This window comes from Numida meleagris, chromosome 3 (genome assembly GCF_002078875.1).
Source record: "Numida meleagris isolate 19003 breed g44 Domestic line chromosome 3, NumMel1.0, whole genome shotgun sequence".
NCBI classification, from domain to species: domain Eukaryota; kingdom Metazoa; phylum Chordata; class Aves; order Galliformes; family Numididae; genus Numida; species Numida meleagris.
In genome coordinates, this window is record NC_034411.1 from 51,821,002 (window position 1) to 51,841,407 (window position 20,406).

At 42.2% G+C, this 20,406-nt stretch overlaps 2 protein-coding genes across 4 annotated transcripts; both read right to left on the bottom strand.

Moving 5' to 3' along the window:
- On the bottom strand, positions 813-10,966 carry ZC2HC1B (zinc finger C2HC-type containing 1B). 2 transcript variants are annotated; one of them, XM_021391983.1, is made up of 8 exons: positions 10,117-10,966; positions 8,756-8,820; positions 6,547-6,666; positions 5,738-5,876; positions 3,579-3,703; positions 3,029-3,125; positions 1,837-1,915; positions 813-1,007 (listed from the first exon to the last, which is right to left on the bottom strand). In XM_021391983.1, exons 1-8 carry the CDS (start codon positions 10,151-10,153, stop codon positions 983-985), a joined length of 687 nt encoding a protein of 228 aa, XP_021247658.1. In that variant the 5' UTR covers positions 10,154-10,966; the 3' UTR covers positions 813-982. The 2 variants fall into 2 exon arrangements, with proteins under 2 accessions (XP_021247658.1, XP_021247659.1); XM_021391984.1 differs by lacking the exons at positions 813-1,007; positions 1,837-1,915; positions 3,029-3,125 and adding an exon at positions 3,352-3,483.
- LTV1 (LTV1 ribosome biogenesis factor) lies at positions 11,125-20,126 on the bottom strand. Of its 2 annotated transcripts, XM_021391981.1 has the most exons (11): positions 19,867-20,117; positions 19,534-19,665; positions 17,983-18,171; positions 17,715-17,802; positions 16,632-16,752; positions 15,788-16,037; positions 14,895-15,022; positions 13,847-13,980; positions 13,527-13,579; positions 12,523-12,723; positions 11,125-11,864 (listed from the first exon to the last, which is right to left on the bottom strand). In XM_021391981.1, exons 1-11 carry the CDS (start codon positions 19,867-19,869, stop codon positions 11,751-11,753), a joined length of 1,413 nt encoding a protein of 470 aa, XP_021247656.1. In that variant the 5' UTR covers positions 19,870-20,117; the 3' UTR covers positions 11,125-11,750. The 2 variants fall into 2 exon arrangements, with proteins under 2 accessions (XP_021247656.1, XP_021247657.1); XM_021391982.1 differs by lacking the exon at positions 11,125-11,864 and having other exon boundaries at positions 12,523-12,796; positions 19,867-20,126.

A 20,406-nucleotide genomic window follows, 5' to 3' on the forward strand; every position in this document is an offset into this window, starting at 1 on the left:
AGAGAGACTAAAAAGGGCAAAGAAGCACTGCTTTAATACACCTGGGCTAACTTCATGCCTGTTGTGTGTGTCTTAAGACCGTCTAGCTAAGGAAGTTGCACTTGTTTCAGCGTCACCCTTTTTATAGTTACCTATCATATTAGCTAGAGTGTAAGGTCTCATATTTATTACTGCTGTGTCCAACTGCTTTTCATCTTCCTTTATAAACACCTAATAAACAAGAAAACTCCTCATGATTTTAACTGAAAGCCTTTTTGGGAATTGGGCTGAAAAAAACCCCAACAACACTAAGCGAGGTGGTTTAAGGCTCCTAATGAATAAGTTGGTCAAAATACGTGCCCCCACCATCTTTCTGACTTAGTAATCAACTTCTATTAGCAACTGAACTTTATAAAGTGTCAAATTTTTCATTTTGTTCTATGTATCAAAGCAAGGTAATACAGAAATAATCACATGACACAGGATCTTCCTACATTTTGGTGGAACCATCACAGAACCGTAGGGGTTCAAAGGGTCATCTCCAGAGGTCCAAGTCCCACCTTCTGCTAAAGCAGGTTCCCTAGAGCACGTTACACAGCAGAGCATCCAGCTGGGTCTTGAGTATCTCCAGAGGAGGAGACTCCACAGCCTCTGTAGGCAGAGGTGCTCTGTCGCCCTCACAGGAAAGAAGTTCTTTCTCATTGAATGGACCACCCCCTTTCAGGTGATGATATAATTAAATTTTGGCAATTGGTACGGGTAATCTCATAGCTTTAAAAATGAGAACCTAATAAGCTTTGTGGCCTATGGAAAAATAAAGGAGGACAATGAACTTCCTTTTTTATTTTTTTTAATGGGAGGTGGTACCTGTTGTGTTATTACCACTGCATCACAGCATACTGAGCTGCCGCATGTGAAGTGGAAGAGGTGCTGGAGGGTCGCACTGTTAAGGCCCATAGTGTTTCTGCAAAACACCTTAACACGTCCCTGGCAGGCAGCTGCTCTATCTTCTGGTCTGTGACTGCTGTCTGAAAGCAGCAACAAGCCACATACTGGTTACTTACAGTGAAACACCTAACTCCCTTTTAGCTAAGATGATTAAACCAAAGCAATAACATATAAAAAGCCTCACTTTTGAATATTACCTTGGATGGCTAATCTCTTTCAATATCTTTTGTAAACATTTGGCATTTAACCTTTTAAGAATAACCCTACATTTCTCTCTCTAGAGGTTTTCTTGCCCCTTCTCAGGTGTTTGCTGCACATTTTCCTTCCAAACCACCACACAGAGATTAAATTCATAATGTTTTTAAGTGAGTGAAGTCAACTTTAGGAAATGGAATTTTTCAGTTAGCTCAAGGACGGTCTGCAAGTGTCACACAGGTCAAGGAACTGCTTGCTTTTGTCATTACCTTTCAAATTAAATCATTCTTAGAGAGATTTGCAGCACCCTCAGCCATTCTTCTGATGCCTGCTTCCTCAGCACTGAAAACACGCTCAGGATCTGCCACCTGTCAGCAAGGAGCACTTCCTAACCTCTGTTTTGCTGATTAATCCATCCACCTCCTGTTCTGTCTAGTCTGTGCATAGGCTGCACCGTCTGCAGTGCAGATGGTGCCTGGACTCAGCCGTGCCGCTACAAAAAGATGCCTTCTCCCCAGGCCTTCCCGCCCAGAGGGTCAGGGCTAAACCCTGAGAATGGTGGTGGAATCAATAGATCTCCGCCGATGGCCTGTGAGCCCTGCATGGTAACCCTAAGGATTCATACACTGCTCATAGAGGAACTTTATGTTGAGCACAAGAGAGCGTGAGACTTGCTAAAGAAATCTGTTGAAATAAAAAAAGAAGATTCCTTACCCAAATTCTCCTGAAGATTTTTTTCCGGGAGACGCACCCAAAGGTTTTTTGGTTTTTTGCAGTGTTCCATGAGGGGTCTCTGCAGATAATAATTTAAAATTTTTATCGGGTGTAAAAAATTCTAACATACATGAACATAAATTCCAGAAATGCAAGGATAGAAGATATACAAATATATTGAATTGCACTGATATACAAAAAGCAATCTCACAGAATCCTTAAGACTGGAGAAGACCTCTAAGACCACTGAGTCCAATAGCCAACCCACACCCACCATGCCCATGGACCACACCCCTCAGTGCCACATCCACACGGCTCTTGAGCACCTCCAGGAGCGGTGACTCCAACACCTCCCTGGGCAGCCCGTGCCAATGCATCGCCGCCACTCTCTCTGAAAAGAAACCTTTCCTAATAACCAACCTGAACCTCCTCTGGAGCAACTTGAAGCCATTACCTCTCGTACTACTGCTGTTACCTGGGAGAAGAGGCTGACCCCCACCTCACCACAACCTCCTTCAGGACAGTTGTAGAGAGCAGTAAGGTCTCCCCTGAGCTTCCTGTACATATGATCACTCACAGATGACACCACAATAACTTTATAAAGCATCTTTTAAACAGACTGAATGTTGGTTATGATTGCTGTTAGCAGTGAATGCTAGCAAGCATATTTTACTGAATCCTGGTTAGAGGGAACCATTTTAGGGATGTGGCGGTGTAATTTTTAAGGCTCAATCAGCAAGTGAGAGTCATATCAAATGAACAACATGCAAAGCCTGATGCTTCATCTAAATTGACCTAAAAGGTAAAGAATGTGATATTATGGAATTATTTATGGGAAAGAGGGAACTTGTCCCCCAGACAGCGCATTTTGTGTTTACGTAGAAGCTCAGGGACATGATTTAGCAGTGGGTTGTTAGAGTTAAGGTGGTATGGTTAGGTTGCGGTTGGACTTGATGATCTTTAAGGTCTTTTCCAACCTGAGCAATTCTGTGATTCTATGATTCTGTTCTAGAACGTCTAACTGAAAAGTCCAAGTCCCTTCTTAGAACCTACTTGAAAACCTCTGTGCATACAACCGGCGCAATGGATCAGGATAATGATTTGTATTGCCATTTGATATCAGCAACATCCATTTGGAGCTGGTAGAGTCTGTTATAAGGCAAACATAAATATGGCTGACTGAACTCCTTACTCAGAGTAGGTTCTTCTGCATTATCAGCTGTTTGTACGCTCTTCTGAAGAGAAGTTGAGACAGTTGGCTTTTTTCTCTGAGTCACCGGTTGCTTGCCCTGGAGTAAGAGTATAAGATGCACAATGTACGCCCAACTCTAGCAAGAAGTTCACAGAGCCCTGCAACAATTCTCCAAATTGCTGAAGCAGTGCTAGAAAGGAACAAGAAAAAGCGCACTTGCTCCCATTGGGATGCTGCTTTTAAGTCTAAAATAGACAACAACATTTACAGCAATCTTTTTAAAAAAAATCACTACCCTCACAAAAGAGTTGTTTGCATTGTTATTCTTTTTAATAAAATAAAAGATGAGCTCACTTCAAGACACTGCCAATTAGCTCTGCTTTTGTTTCCCCAAAGGTGCTCAGACATTTGGCCTTGTATCTTTCATTCAGGAAGCTTTCCAACTTCCCTGGAACCTTAAGTTAAATATTAATACAGGTTTTACTCAACGTAAAGTATAATTTGGCAAATCTGTCTCAAGAACAACACAAGTGTGAACATGTTTGCTTACCATAGGTTGTTTGGTGGCCTTGGCAGCAAAGGCACGGCGAGTAGCTTGTTCTTCACAAAACTTGATGTGCTTCACTGCTGCAGCCTCGTTGAATCTTCTCAAGCAGAATGGACACTGAACATAGTCTGATCAAAGGAAAGGAACAGCTACTGTCACAGCTGCTATAGCACAAGAAAGGAATTGCCCTACTTTGCTGGAGTACCCAAGATGGCTCCATCAGCTGATGATCACAATGAGCTCCCATCAGCTCTTCATGTTTCAAAAAACCCAAATTAGAAAGTTAGGAGAATTACAAGAAAAGCACTTGGGATCCTAAAACACGTGCTTATGGTATTAACACAGCAAATTGCTATCAGAAGGAAATCCTTGGGCATTAACAAAAGCAAATTAAAATATCTTTGACATAGACCCTCTGTCTCAAAATCTCACATTAAAAATATCTGCAGTTTAAGCAATCTTTAGAAATTACTTGAAGAGTCAAAAAATATTTCAAGACTAATTTGTAACCGTGGCCTTCAACATTTTTATTTATTTTGGTGAAATGCATTTCCTTTGGACACTGCTTAAAATACTGCTTAAGAGGCTGTCCCAGTCAGCTAAGGGACACCAAAGAGCCAGGTTTCTAGGTGTGAAGTAGTACTGTAAAGAACACACAGCAGTGTATATAAGACAGCTTCTGTTGGTGTTATAGCTCTGATTCCCCAGAAAGCTGTTCAGCTGCATTTATCGCTGGTGCAGCCCTACTCCTTTCAAAGAATGGTTGGTGCTCAGGGTCAGCGTTCTTTCAACTCAACACAGTCACGCTCTGCACTAGCACACCACTTGTCAATCTCAGACTCTTCCTTCCTGTCCAACACCTTTTACAAAAGCATCCCAGGTGTTCTTATCTTGATCTTCCAGGCACAGCGTCTTTACAATTGGCTCCTCTATCAAACAGCCCACCAAAGGTGGTCCAAGCAGCCACATCAAAAGCCAGCTCCGGATCAGCAGTGTAAGCAAAATGCTCCTGGAAACGGAGGAGGGATAGTGCGGCTGTGTGACTTGAGGGGTTCCAGCAGTGGGTACCAGCACAACAGGGTTTGGGATCTATCGGGAGGAGGAAGAGAGGGAATGGGAACCTCTCTCCTCTTCCCAGTATGCGCTCTTTCTCTTCAGCCCTGAGCTACTGGGTATACATCCCCTCCATGCCCCTCAGCAATTTGCCTTTCCTAAAAAGCAGCTCCCTAGTTCCTTTCTCCACAACTCCCTCAGCTCTTGCACAACTCTAGTTACCCAAAGAGAGAGAAGGAAAAGAAGGGGTTCACTCTTCAAGTTGGTGGAGTCAGACAAGAAATAACAGTAATTAAGTTATTAAACGGTGGAAGTTCAGAGAGGAGCTTGACCCCAATCAGGGAGGGAAAACGTGTCCTGCTGCTTATACTGCATTGCTGACATCTAGAAGAGGAGGAAGACTGGAATCCTCACAGCTGGTTTTGGTATCAGTCACGAACTCCTACTCTGTAGGGGAGCTGAGAGAGCCCTCCCTCTTCCTTTATGGCTCAGGAGGGACTCCACAGAGACCCTTTCCAAGATTGCTCCCACATTTCATTAACCATTTATCATGAGGAATATTGGCTGTATGTTTCTGGATTTGTAACTTCTAACACAGTGAGCTCTGTGTAGAGACCACACCTACAGTGTGGTAAAAAGGAGTAAAAGCAATCACATTTTCTAAATGAATTCCCCTAATGGCACAGCCGGGGTGGGGAAGTGGATAGTGGAAAAGCTATCAGATGGCAGCAGGAAGCCTGTGCGCACTACATTCGGTCTGAGTGGTGAGGAGACACGTTTCACACTTTGTCACACAGCGGTACCATTTGCGCTACACAGGCATCCCAGCTCTCTTCCCAAAGCACTAACACCAGGATCCAAACTTGCCACCTTTACAAGCCTAGAAGGGACAATTATCTTTCTCTTCCTCCCCGCTCCCTCTTCACTGCACTCCTCCTCAAGCCAAGAAACATGGCTAAAAAAAAAAAAAAAGAGAGGATGGAAGGAATCAGTGTTCACATGGTGTTGTGCAGAGAGGTGCAAAGCTGAAGTCCAGCTGTGGACTCACAGCTCACTGCTTTGCTAGAAATCAGTACAAGATGAAGAATAGGATAAACTGAGCCACAAACCTGGATTGATGCTCGGTGGGGGAGGAGGGGGAAGAGGACGGCCTTCTTGCATAGCTTTTGTGACTTCTTTGGCTGATTGAATGGCATTTATAAAATCCTCATGGTGCTGTCTCCAGTTAGATTTCTTCACTGGCTGATTCTGTAAAGGAAATTAAGGAAGACACCAACTATATTTACGTCCTGTGAAGGATAGAGAAATGTCTTAAAGTGAGGGTTCTCCTTTTCCAAGAGAAAGGATGAAATGTTACCAGCGAAATAAACTTTTTTTTTTTTTTTTGAAAGGCACAGAAAAGCTGAAGTAGCCCTTTGACACCTATTAACAGCAGCAGCAGATGAATGAAAGAACAAAACACTCCAACAAAAAACACTCTGGTCCTGGCAGACCAAAGGGTGCGTAAGAGGGAATAGAAAAGATTCTATGATCAACGTCATCTGCAGTGATTTGGTACATCTGGGTAAAACTATATACGTATGCATGTCTTCCCCTCCTCCTCACCGTCATTACATGAAGAAAACCTTCAAAAGGAGGCTGTCAGACGGTCCTTAAAATACATAAAGGGACATTTCCTAGAAAAGCAGAGGCACTTGGTGCCCAGAGCAGTCATGGTGCCTGCTGGTTTGGCATCCAGACTGAGAAATATTCCCCAACACCAGCAGCACAGAGAAGGGGAGGAAAGAATTTGGCACTGTGTCAAGAACATACGTGAGAGTCAACCACAACATCCAGGCTTTGTCCTGGGAGGAAACAATCGCCTTACCAAATGAAAGGCTTCATATGGAGATAACACGTGCTTCAACGTTAACCGTACCTTTTGTGGGGGCTGCCTCTTCACAGTTCCGATATCTGTTCCCTGCAGTCTCTGTTTAAACGAATTGAAGGGCTTGCGCTTCTTGTTGAAGACTTTCTTGCAAATGGGCTCATGTCTCATCTGGGATGCAAAGAAAAATCATCATTTGTGGGCTAAGTCATTTTTGTTAATGATGCTTCTTTACTCTGTAGCATTCTTTGTATTCAGGCTTTAATATCACTTGTAATCAGGAGTAGGGAGTAAAGCAGTACTTTTTTCCAGGTTTTTCCTCCTGAAGGAGTTCATCAGAACTTTAAAAAACTGAGTACAGCTGCAGTTTCACATGCTCAGAGACATGCTGGGGGACAGCCGGAAAAAACACTCGCAGAGAATCACAGGTTGGGACTGCTCACAGTCCCAGACTCATACTGGACTCCCTCCCTGGCCCCGCCACATTCAGTTTTCTTTCTTTCTTGGTTTAGAGGGAGAACAGACTGCTCCTGTTCAAAGGGCTGATGTTTACATTATTAGTCCACTGAGTGTAGATAAGTAGTCCAGACTCAGTGCTCCTCTGGCAAACAACAGCCCTGTTCATCCCATCGGCGCTGCCAGAGCAGTGAAAGGGAGCAGCTGTGGAACAGCACGCAGCAACCTGACAGCTCGGAGCGGAGAGCATCATATGCGGCTGAACGCACACGGAGCTCCTAAGCAGAGACATCCAGGGCTCAGTGCACGGGAGAGTTGCACCACACAACAGAGGAGGATTTAAGATTCAGAAGTGGCACTGCTTTTTAGTAACAACCTCACCCATCTGCAGCAGCATGTCCAATTTTCTCTCTTTCTGAGGAATACAGTGAGAGTGAGGACACAACTACATCCTTACTGCAGTGCTGTGGATTACACCCATTTGAGCCATCTGCAGCTAGCCCATTAAGGACCCCATTCCTACCTTCCTTTAAGACTCTCCTTTCCCAGCTCTCAGTTATTCTTCCTGATCATCTCACTAATTTCCCTACACTGTCCTCTCACCCATTTTTCCCTCTGTTGAGTTATGCCACTGTCTGACCAGGGTGTGTCAGTACCAGCTCTGGTGGGCCAGGAGTTGCCTCTTTTTTACCCTAATGCAGCTTTCTACATTCTCATTTCCCGTTGAATCTTTCTACTCACCTGCTTCAAGTCCTTCTCTTCTGTTTCTAGCAATGTTTGTCAGCAAACCCAAGAGAAGCAATCCTCTGCAGGGCACACGGGATGGCAGATACACGGGCCTTGCTCACTGATGAGCAAACACCATCCCAAATCACCAAGGATCGAGAGGCACTGCAGGGCTTGTACCACACGCTAGACCTAGTGATGAGAAACCTCCTCCCTTCCCAACCCCAAAACAGAGATAGTTGTCTCATCAAAAAAATTTCACAGAACCCCAGAACTGTAGGGGTTGGAAGAGACATCTGAAGATCAAGTCCAACAAAGCAGGTTCCCTAGACCATCACGTTGGTCACACATCTGATCTAAGATACCAAATGTTGAACCGCCGATCCCACGTTTGTCTCAGCACTCACAATTGCTCCATTTTGCCATTTCCCACCCCCCTCTTTTTTTTTTTTCCCCTTTTGCTAGATCAGTTTTCAGTTATATCACAGTGTTGGACTGAGAGGAGGAGGGCTGCAGGCAGGGCCAGCCCTTTCAGAAAAACCCTGTGGTTGTGTTGTTTTAGGCCAAGGGCGAAGCCACCCCTTTAGTCTGTAACCCAGGGATCAGTGGGAATGTTCTTGTTCACTTCAGCGGGCTTTAGAACTGAGCCTGCTGCCTGCATTAGGTTGTCAAAGGGAGCGCTTAGCGGATGGTTTATCGGTCTGTTTCTTCCAGGAAGCCTGAAATAACTAATCCTGTCTTGAAACCTGGAGCACGAAGGAGGCGTCAGGTTGCAGGATGTGACACAGGTCAGTGATTTATATCTCAGCAAGAGAGAATACATTATTTCAAGCATGACATAGAGCAAGAATCGGCTTTTGGAGAAGTAGATAAATTAACGTAATCCGTAATCTTGTGCTAAGTCATAGTATTTTTATGAGCATTCACTTATTCTCTAATCAGGTTTACTAAGGAAAGCAGTTATTCGATCACTTGCTCTGTTAAACACATCTTCAACTCATCTCTCCTCCTTCCCCAGTGCCCCCCCTCTTGGCTAAATGCGCTGACATTCCCATTTAAAAGAAAAGCATAGTTTTACCAGAACATCTTGTGCAAAGTGTCTTCCACAGGTTCCACAAGGAACGAGATCTTGACTCCCGGAAGCTGTATAAAAATTCAAACCAACAGTCTCAGTTACATGGTGCAGGAGCGCTGGACTACGCTACAGCCAACGGTGAGAGTGAGCCCTTCATCTGCTGAAACCCATTATTTCATTGTCAGGAAAGGACCTCTGCTGTCATGAGCCTTCTCGCAGAACCACTTTATTTCTCCCGCTCCCACAAAGCACAAGTTTCCCTTTACTCCAAGCGACACTTTTTGTTCTCCACATGCCTGCTAATAAGGCAGCTCCTTTCATGATCACATCGCAAGTGGAAGAGGGGATGAAGGGAAAGCACTCATTAACTCACCACTGCACGAATTCTGGGAGGAACATCAAGCGCAGGTGATTTGCACCCGGCTTCTTTCTTTCATTTTCTAAATCACCAAGTAATAGCAGCATAAGGTTTCTCCATTCCAGAAGCCAGAAGGCATCACACTGAGTGTAACACCGCCTTCCTGCTTAAGACAGAATGTTTCCACGAGGCGCTTAGCAGCGCTCCAAGATGATCTCACTTTGGAGACGCAGATTGCTAGGGGGTTTTGCTTTCAAGTCAGTCACTTTCTCTCCAAAATAAATAAATAAATAAATAATCCAAGTTACACGGAAGACAGTCCTATGACCCAGTACTACTTAACATACTCTCATTTCAGTGCAGGGATGTTTCTCGCATTAAGCAAAAACAGCTTTCAGAAATATCTGAACACAACAAAGAGCCCTTTTCTCAAGACTCGTAATCTACAGAGGAAAAGACTTCTGCATGTAAGCATTCCTTACCTGCTTTGGCTGAAACAAAAGGAATCTTTGTATTACTGAGCAGGAACAGATGTGTAACTGCTTTTGTTACCTCTTCATTCAGATATTAGCATGCTCCAAGGCACAGAGAAAGGTTGCTACAGTATTTCACTGATTAGAGAGGAACAAAAGCAACTCTCTAATTTCTGACCCTTATTCTATTGACTGTTTAAATTACACTCCACTTGTTTCCAAGAAACTCCTTCCCGTGTGTCTGTGCTTCCTCTAGACTACACTCTTTCAAGTGTCATTCTCTTCCTGTCCCATCTCTCTTATGGTTTGCCTCCCCTCAAATTCTGGTAATCTTTGAGAGAAGTTGTATCAGTCATTCAATCGGCAGTGAAAAGTCAGGACAGATGACAGCGTACTACGCAGGACTGGTGGCTTTAGACATATACAGTGACAGGTAAGGACTAGTAAAGAACACAAGCGCTGCCTTCAGTAATTATTTATAGTACATCATAAAATTGCATTCCACTCAAACCACTGTAGCACCCGTTACTCACTTGTTCCATTTAGCTCCTGTGCCGGTATCTGACTCATCTTAATATGATGGTTTCTCAAATTTACTCTTCAGGAGTCATGAGCACTAGGTGGTCAGCCTTCATCACTCAGAAGGCCCAAGTTTACAGCAGCACAAGTTACCATGCATCACAGTTAACAATTATGACACAAGCAGACCCCGCTTAAGCACGTGAAACACATGAAAAACAGTCCAGACACAAGCTAAACTAAAACCTCAACATCTTTTCTAACGTGTCCGCTGATTTCTACTTGTTTAACATAAAACTTGAGCACAACTATAACATGTTTAATCTTGATGTGAATACTGTATTCACACTTCAGCTTTCTAAGCAGCGATGAAGAAACTTGTGGACATATCTGTTCATTCAGTTATCCAAAACCCCATTACTTTATCAACTAAAATACAATGCAAAAGCTTTTCCTCCAAATATAAGCAAGTATTAAGCCCTCCTGTTATCTTGTCTCCACCTAGTGTTCATATAAAAGAGGAATATTCCAGATACTGTGAATTTCGTAGCAGTGGTCAGTCTGCTCTACTGCTTTGGTTCCTGTTCCTTGCCAGTAAAACAGGTCACCTTCTTACCCAAAGGCAAACGCTCAGCTCTAAAAATCTGGGCTGACGTATTCACATGAGTATAGGAAGTTTCAGAAGGACTGACCGCAGATCACTTGTACAGACTGGTCACCAGAATGATTCCTATGTAGAGTACAGTAACTTAAGATCATGCTAAGTCTGCAATAAAGGCTTCCTGCTCACCATCAGAAAGTCTTTGCAACAGCTGTGTTGGGCCGTAAGTCTGTATTTTCGTGAAACCAAACTCAATGCAAGACAAAGAATAATATTTCAGGAAAAAAATCAAGACAATGGCTATCTGCAACATCGTTTTCTGAACATCTGTCCTTTGTTACACACTGACTGCCGTGCTACTTTGACTGCTTGCGGCAAAACTGCTTTAAACAGCAACAATAAGAGTCACTGACTACTTTCATTGCAATACTTGTTGCAACAAGTTTTATTTGCCAAACGTGTAAAACTCATCTTAGGTATCAGGGATGTTCAGCTACACGATAGCTTTTTAGACACCTCTGCTTACAAAAAGTTATTTTAGATCTTTCATAATATTTATCCAAACAATAAATAACCAACCCATGAAAGAACTAAGGAGTGGGTGAAAACTCATGAATATTTCCAACATTGAGCTATATCAAGGCACTATATTTAATGGCCAACGTAAGAGAGAGGTAAGTAGATACATTGCTCTGTACAAACTCAAATAATTTAATAGAAGAATCAGATCAAATTTGCATGATTCTGCTGAAGTGCTGAATGAATTCAACACATATGACACCTTCTGCTCAATGACAATTTATATGAAAAATATACTTTAAAATTTTAATACATTTCTAAGGTAACATACGTTTGCAACAGTTGCCATGACGGTCATGACAAAAGAGACATGAATTCATTATTCAAGGTATATCTTCCGAAGGAATGACAAGTCAGTGGGACTTGGTACAGTAAGATCTGAATGCACGACTGGCAAGTCTGATCAGTTAGCAGATCCCTTCTCAGTACAGATGAAATCCATGTTTCCACAATGAAAGTCCCTGAATTTCAAGACAGCTTCAGTCCTTGCATGTTCTGTTTCAGATTGAGCAGCTCTTTTTCTTGCCTTGTTTTCTCCAATTTGAAGGCTAACTTGTTTGCTTTCTTCTCCATTCTGCGCTCCTGTGCATATGAATAATTACAAATGTATGAAATAGAAACCATTGTAACTAGTGGTTATGGGTCATGAAAAAAAGAATTCATAATCATCTTGCTTACAGTATTAATTCTTGTACTAATTAATACTCAAACAAATCTGATTTCCTCCAGCATTATTATCTTTAATTAGCTGAAGCTTCTAACATGCTGACAATTTCTGGTGCTAGAGGAAACCACTAAATAATGCTAAATAAAAGCGTGGCCAATTAACTTTTCCATGTTTATTCTGGAGACTTCTTACCTTGTATAATTTGAAATACCGTTGTATAATTTGAAATACCGTTACTGTTGGTTTTTTTTTTTTTTTTTTTTTTTTTTTGCTTCCCTACATAACACTGAAATACAAAGGCTCCTTCAAGTTACCCATGTGACAGTGCCCACAATAACACCCAGAATTTCCATACAGGAAATCAGGAATGCAGAATCATAATGCTAACTATTTTTTATTATTATTATTATTTTTTTAAGTAATAATAATTATTCCTTTCAGATGAGAAAGCTTTGCCCATTAGTTTCTAGCCCCCACATTAAAAGGGTTTTAAAAACGTTCATACGATAGATAATAGAATTCAGAGGGTAGAAAGTTTTTGCAGGGCTTTATTTCAAATGAGGCATACCACACCTTTCGCTCCTCTTTTATTGCCTGCTTCCTGGCTTTGCGGTCCTCTTTGCTCTCATGTTTGGAACGGGGCTGTGTCGATGCTCTTGGCAGGTCACTGTCATTAATCATTTGCATGCGTTCAATCTGCTTAGCAGTAAGGCCTTTCTGAGGCAAGACGTGCAGAGGAATTCCAGTCTTCGAGGAAATTTTTATTGGTTTTGGCTAAAACAGACAGCGCATATGTATTAATGGTCCCTAGCTTCCTCTCCAGGAAGTGCAGATTGCAGTGCCTTATCTGCACAGAATAAAAATGGTAGATTCAGATTAGACAGTAATAAACACCCTTATATATTCTTCCCTCAGAAAATGCACGTTAATCTCAATGTAAAATCAAACACCTGTAAGCAGAATACGTCCCCTGCAACAACAACAATGTTTTCTCTCCCTTTATTTAATATTACTGAAAAATGGACTTAAGCAGGCTCCTAATATTGCCTTCGTAAGGCTTCAAGAAAAAGGTTTCCTTTAAAAACCACGTGTGCCTGGCACATCGAGCCCTGCTCTACTTCTCATGAGGAACGTCTAGAAGGCCAAAGAACTACTACCTCGCCTCAAACTGCAAAATGTGAATATAAATCTATTTCCAAGAAAAATCTCTAGTATGAGGTTACAAGACATAGACTACTAAAGCTGTATCAAGAGAAGAGAGCAAGGAATTTATTTTCTTGTTAAGTTTCTGCTTAGCTAGTATAGAAATTCTGAGCATCTAGTGATTTAATCAATCAGGTCTTACTCAATTTCCCTTCTAATACGAATACACACATTTTTATTTATGTTTTATAAATATCTCTATCTATATACCCCAACCCTTCTCTGGCGAATTTGTAGTACTGGAGGCTAATACCCTTCCCAACTCTTTTTTTCTGCTCACATCTACGTTTAAATAGTCATCCACTGAGAAAATAATCACTTCTCTCTCAAGTTCTAAGTCACATTGTTACTTTGAATAACATTAATGATTTTACCTTTGATGGCTCCTCAATAAGCTTTGGGTGATTATATAAGTTTGAATATGTACCTAGGTCACACAGATAAGAAAAATAGTGAAGAAAAGTTTGCAAATAAAAATTAGATACATTCATTATGAATTGTAGTACTAGTCTTTGAATATAGAAAATTGCCAAAAATTAAGTAATCTACACAAAGGCAGTAGTTTAATCTTGCAGTAATTCCTGCTGTTATGCTTCAGAAGCATAAGCTTAGAAGTACTGTTAGAAAAGTGCCAAAATCACCTCTCATTTACTTTGAAATCCTAGGAATGAGTAAGAGAACCCCAAACACTTACTCAAAATGGATTCGCAATCCCACTTTTCTTTTGGCTCCTCAATCACTAGAGCTACCATTTCTTCTTTTTCTTCATCACTGTCTTCATTCGCAGGAGCGTCTTCAAACGGTTCAAGAGTATCCAACTTCACACAACTTTGAAGAAAAAAATAAGGTTCATCTTTGCTTGGAAATGCTTGATTACGTAAATCAAGTCTCCCCTCACTAAAATCCTAAACGAGAAGAAAGCTGCTCCCATTACAACCTGCAACAAGCATTGCCACTATAAACTAAAGCATGAGTCCCAGAGATAGATGACAAAGTAATTATTTCTGTGTCTCAAAAGCATGTGGCACATAATATTTGTGACTGAAGGGCAGGAAGAGAATATAGCCTGTAAGCACTAGAGGTGATTATACATTCTCCTACCGACCATTCATACTTCACTACAAGGGACACATTACCATATCTTTCAACCAGGAACCAAAAGGCTGATGTGTGGGCATCCAGACACTTAACTTTGAGATAATATCACTTGTTTTAAGAGGAAGAGAATACACTCTATAAATTCGGTACATTGGCGTGGGGGTGCTTCCTAAGCTCTGATTTTGGCCATGCTCCAGTTGCACAGTGGCAACAGTTGCCTTTGAGTTTATAATCAGGTAACTAGGTATACAGTGTTTCACTGCTGGTACACAGCTGATTCCAATTTCCTTGGCTCCAGAATCTGTTAAAAACAAATTTAAATTACACAGAGAAATTTAAGTTGCACTAAAAAGGGAAACGAAGAACACCTCTGGGCATTACTTACACTAGATGTAGTAAAATTATTAAAAAAAAGCATAATATAATATAAAGCAGCAAAATCCCTCCACTTAATTTTAATCATGTCCTAACTCAAGGCTGACTGTCAGTCACACAAAGAAGGGATATAATACTTGAATCAAACCCTTCTTATTGTGAGATGTAATCTTCAAGTCCATGAACTGAAAATAACATACTCAAACTTCTGGCATAAAGGCATGGTGTCATAACTATGGATGTGTAACAGCGTATCTGAGAGTACGTACTTCTTTGCTTTCTCTTTGTAGTAATCACTCAAGACTTCTTCCAAGCGAGTGTTGTCTGTATTAATATACCCTTCTAATTCCGCATTATCCAAGGCTCCAATTTCATCTTCATCAAACTGTTCAAAAAACTAAATGAAGAAGTGGATATCTTAATTAGATCACATTTGTTGTGAAACTCCGTGACAGCTTAAAGCTTTACACATCTCTTTCTATTCACCCCTCTTTCCTCTCCCTTCTCATTCGCTGAAGAAGTGCAAAGCACACCTGTGGTAGGATTTCCTCCTTACTGACAATATACTTTCACCACAGGAGTACCAAAGTTACTGCAAGATAATACATATTACTGAAAGATAATATGTAAAAACCAGATTTTTGCAGAAGCTGGTTTTTTTTTTTTTTTTTTTTTAATATTGAATCCCAATTTCAATCGGTACATTAAAAAGCTTGTCACTGCTCAGGACAAAAGTTCCACCACGTTTCCACTGCTCTGACGGAGTTTTGTCCACGTATACTTGGCACAGTGTGGAGAAAGGGTGAAAGGATCAAGCCTGTATAAGAAAGCTTTACATGATTTACTGCGTAGAACAGAGCTTCTCAGAGAAAAGCGTAACACCAACTGTGAATGTTCATTATAGTCACTGGAATAATTTAACCGTATCAACGTTAGAACTTTCCATGATCAGTTAACACTGCAGCCTATGTAATACAACATGCTTAGTGCACACAACACCAAATGCTGAGTGTGTGCAGGTAACAGCTGTTTGGTGCCCTAACCACCAAAGGCAAGAAGCATTTGCACAGACATACAGGACACCACCTCATGAGATGAACCAAAGGACAAAGAAGCATTTGGCACCCTTCTGTGGGAGGGTCACATTCTTGAGCTGCCTTACCTTCTCAAATCTGTCATCCAAGAGGGTTAACTGCTCGTTCCTTCTCATTACTGAAGATGTCATAGAATACTCTGTGAAACGACTCCTGGTTTCTTCCTGCATAAAAAGAAATTCTTTTCCCTGGCCATTAACCCCATCATCTGACAAAGGGCCTTCTGAATCATAATCTTCATCGTTACTACAACTATCCTTTCCATCACTATCATCGTCCACATCTTCCCATTCATCTTCATCCTCAGCATCCGATCCCCTAAACAGAATTACAAAACAGTTTAGAACAACGCACGGATACTTCCACAGCTCTGCTCAATGCCACATTCTCTTCTGACACAACAGCCTAAAAGCTGAAAACGATCCTGATAACCGTTAGATCACATATCTGTACGCTGACAGCAAGGTTACGCTTACATTCAGCTGTATTTGTCAAAGTGGAAAAAACACCAGACTCTTAAACACTAAACATGGTAAAATTTATCACTGCTTGTTATCACTGCTTGTTATCCCTCCTATCATTTTAGGAAATAGAAATAAATAATATGCAGTGTGGAAACATGCATTTCCAAGACCTGTAGAAATGCTTCACAAGTAGTGACACCAATCACCACTAAGCTGTAGGCTCAAGGTAACGAATGAAACCCATCTCTTGTCTTGGATAATCCAGGAAATCTGGATTTTTTTTAAGCTACCACCCACATAACACATGGTGATACTTACTTCCTTTGACATAAATGTATTTAATTTGAAACGTGAAACCACTCTTGCTTCCTACAACAACATATGAAATAACAAACAGAAACATTACTATTCATTTGTGACATAAGCAGTTCCACAAAGCTTTATGTACCCTTCCTTTGGTTCGTTTGCTTGTAGAACAAAATCATCTTCCAGAATGTTTTCTGGATTGTCAAAGTCAAAATCATCATCAAGAGCTGCAACGATATCGGGGTCAAAGTCTAGCCGTGGTCCTAAAGGGTGGAAAAGAAAAAACTTAAGTATGTAGGTTGCTTCAGGACATCCTGAAGCTCCCTTCCTTGATAAAAAGCAATTCAAATTGACTATTAAATTGCACTAGCAAAAGATTAAGAGTCACAAGTTCCCTCCAATATGTTTGATACAAACTGATCAGTAAGTCATCAGCCTCTTGTCCATTTTCCTCATACAGAAAAGAACATTCCTGAGATGTCTTAAGCATCCAAAAATGTATTTTAATCTGTTTTAACATGTTACTTAGAACACTATAGAATAGAAATGATCCAAGTTACAGTACTGTATGACCAACTACAAACCCTAGCTCCCAGTCCTGAAATCTTCCACATCACCAAAATGCTTCCCTGCTGTAATTAGCAGAAGTGTCTCTAACACCCTGCTGTCAGGACACAGAACTGCCAACATTAATTACTATTACAAAAAAAAAAAAAAAAAAAAACCCAAACCACTAAGACGGCTTGAAAGTGAATGTTCAGTACAAACACAGGTACATAAAAAGCAAACTTCAAGTCTGTAACACTGAAATTAAACTGATGAAGGAAAGTAAACATATTTCAGTATCTGAAAGGAGAAATTTTGAGAGTGAAAATCCAGTTACACATTTGCATTCAAACTGATGGAGTCATAAATCAATAGCATTATCTACAGAATATTGTTAGTACTGCAAGACAGCTTTTCCCTATTATTTGTTCATATTTGGTAGATAATAGTAGTAACTCATGGCCTTTCACCCCCCTCCCCATGCAATGCTTAAAAGCAATTATTACTGACTGATAGAAGCAGGTCTCAAATGGAAACACAGGTCTGGTATAGATCATCCTTTATATTTGCTGTTGAGCCTGTTCTAAAAACAAAACTGCTCTGATTACAGTGTCAGTAGTTACTGAGTACTACCTACATGGCAACTCCTGTTACAGAAAGGTACAAGACTTTATGATACCTGAAACAGGAGCTGCTTTATTTAGCAGGCCCACATCCTCTTCAAATTCAGTGGCAAATACTGAGGAAGGCAACTTAATAGATGGAGCCTAAAACAAACAAACACAAAGACAAAATGTTAGAAGTGACTGACAGGTGACTGCATATTTTATTGCTTGAAGCTACTCAATGATTTTCCATCGCAACATGATCGAGAGTCATGAAATTCCACAAGTTATGCGAGCAACTAGAAACATCTGTATCTCTGTACTAGCAAAAATACTACTTACTGCAATTCGTTGAATTTCATCCTCTATGTGACCCTCACTGGTGATGACAATTCTGCTTTGCTGTCCACGGACAGAAGGGACAAGCTCAGAGGGGCCAGATGCTTCTTTCAAATGCTGCAAATAGTCATAGTCATCATCAAAGAAGACCCCATATTTCCGCTGCTCTTCCCTCCTCTGCTCCTCGTGACCCTTGGAATTGTAAGAAAAAATACAAGTAGTTATTCAAGTCCATTTAAAAGTTAGCAAAAATAAAAGTAACATATCCATTGACAATACCCAAACTCATAAAAACAAGCAAACAAAAAACCCCAACCGCCTGCTATCCCCCTGCTGAAAACAGCTTTCGGAAAAAAATATATTAAGAGGGAGTAATAAAATTAGGCTTAATGTACGGATGAATGCATACTGAGAAAGAAACCCTTAAGAAAACACTAGTTCACTTAGATTAAAAAAAAATAATAATAATAGGAGCAACAACTAGTACTTTAATTAACTGGACCACTAACAAAGCCCTCCACATTTTGCAATGGGTTTTTAAAATTCTCAACATTAAACAGAAGCGTACACAATCAGAAGCAATACTCTTCTTTAGTGTGGATCAGATTACACCAACTCTACAGCAAATCCTACAGTCTTCTCCCCACTCATTATTCTAAGGCACTGCAAACTACAACGTTGTAACCATTAGGTTGCTTTCTGAGTAGGAACTTAAAGACCTTTTTCCATGAACAGCAAAACTAACAAAGCCTGTTTTTTTCTCAGGATGGCTCACAGAATGGCTTAAATTTGAAGAGATCTTAAAGATCATCCAGTTCCAAGCCCCTGCTGTGGGCAGGGCTGCCTCCCACCAGCTCAGGCTGCCTAGGGCCCATCCAACCTGGCCTTGGGCACCTCCAGGGATGAGGCACCCATATCTATTCTGGGCAGCCTGTGCCAGCACCTCACCACCCTGTGAGTACAGAATTTCCTAATGCCTAAGCTAAATCTCTCCTCTTTTAAACTATTCTCCTTTGCCTTATCACTACTGACATGTGCAAAAACTCAGTCCCTCTCCTGTTTACAAGTTGCCTTCAAGTACTGGAAGTTCACAATGAGGTCTCCCCAGAGCCTTCTCTCCTCCAAGCTCAAGAAACCCAGCACCCTTAGCCTTTGTTCATAAGAGGTGCTCTGGTCCTCTGGCAGATCTTGTGGCCCTCCCCTGGCTCCACTCCAACAGCCCCACATCTTTCTTGTGCTGGGTGCCCCAGGCCTGGACACAGTAGTCCCGATGGTGCCTCACAAGACCACAGCAGAGGAGGCAAAATGTAGGTCAGTCTCTGTTTTCCTTCTTTTTAAAGTTTATTTGTACCCACACGCCCATCTAGTCATCCTCAACTCATCAAGCAGTAACTCACAGCTACCGAGTCCCCTACAATACCTCTGTCTTTTAAATAACTGTGCCTAAACGCAATCTTTCCTCAGGTTCTATTCTGGAATTGTCCAGTTGTGTGCCACTTTTCTCCCCGCAGCTTCCCTCATCTGCACGGACCCCGTGTTACAAGCGGCGCTTACTCTCTGGGCAGGCAGCAGGACCCTCTGCGGTGCGGTGTCATCAGCAGCCAGGGGATCCCTCTGACTTCTGTGCACCAAGTGAAACGTTACCGCCTTCTTCTTCTCTATGAAGGGCTTCTTCTTCTTGTGAGGCTGCAAGAGGACAATTGGCGAATCATTAAAAAGAAACGAAAGATTAAACGCATCTGGAAAGACCCTTTTCCCCGGGCTCTGCTGCCGTACCCCGCGCACCCGCCCCACACGGCCGCTGCCGCACGCCCGAGCCTCCCCCAGCCCATATGGGACGGACGCTACGGAGCCGCCGCCTCCCGCCCCACGGCGACCACCGCTCACCATGGCGCAAACACGGCCCCCAAACCTCCGCCTCCACGCACGCTCACGCGGCCTAGCCCTGCACGGGAGAGCAGCGGCGTGCGTGCGGGGAGCAACCACTGGCCGCAGGGGAACACCAAGGAGCCATCGCTCCAAAGGGTTCTTTTATCCTTCAGCAACAATAACGACGAGCTTTCCCGCCGAACGACAGCAGTGAAATCGAGAGGCGGGTTCTATGAACTCATGTAGGGTATTTCCCCGCCACCCCGCGGGACACATCTTCCTCTTCGTCCCCCACACAGCGGAGAATGGTCCCTCCCGCCGGCAATGGCGGAGAGCGGCGGGGCGGCCACAGTTCGCGGCGCACGCGCAGTGGCGGGCTGCCCTGGCCGGACGGGACGGGACGGGGCGTGGAGAGGTGCTCCGCGGGCTGGGTTAGCGCTTGTGTTTGCGTTAGAAACAAACGGGAAAGCCGTTATTGGAAATTGAGACAGAATTGTTTTTAAAACAACCGTTTCACCTAGCATGTGTGCGACTGCATGCGTTTAAATATGTCTGTGT

Bases quoted from the DNA above. Each gene is read 5' to 3' on its own strand.
- ZC2HC1B (XM_021391983.1), bottom strand. From the start codon at position 10,153: ATGAGTCAGATACCGGCACAGGAGCTAAATGGAACAA. The intron at 6,667-8,755 runs GTAAAACTATGC...TTTGCATCCCAG, and splicing joins ACTTTGCACAAGATGTTCTG to ATGAGACATGAGCCCATTTG. The intron at 1,916-3,028 runs GTAAGGAGTTCA...TATTATCTGCAG, and splicing joins TGCAGAAGAACCTACTCTGA to AGACCCCTCATGGAACACTG.
- LTV1 (XM_021391981.1), bottom strand. The intron at 17,803-17,982 runs GTAAGTAGTATT...TGTTTGTTTTAG, and splicing joins ATGAAATTCAACGAATTGCA to GCTCCATCTATTAAGTTGCC. The intron at 13,580-13,846 runs GTAAGTGTTTGG...TGTGTGACCTAG, and splicing joins GGATTGCGAATCCATTTTGA to GTACATATTCAAACTTATAT.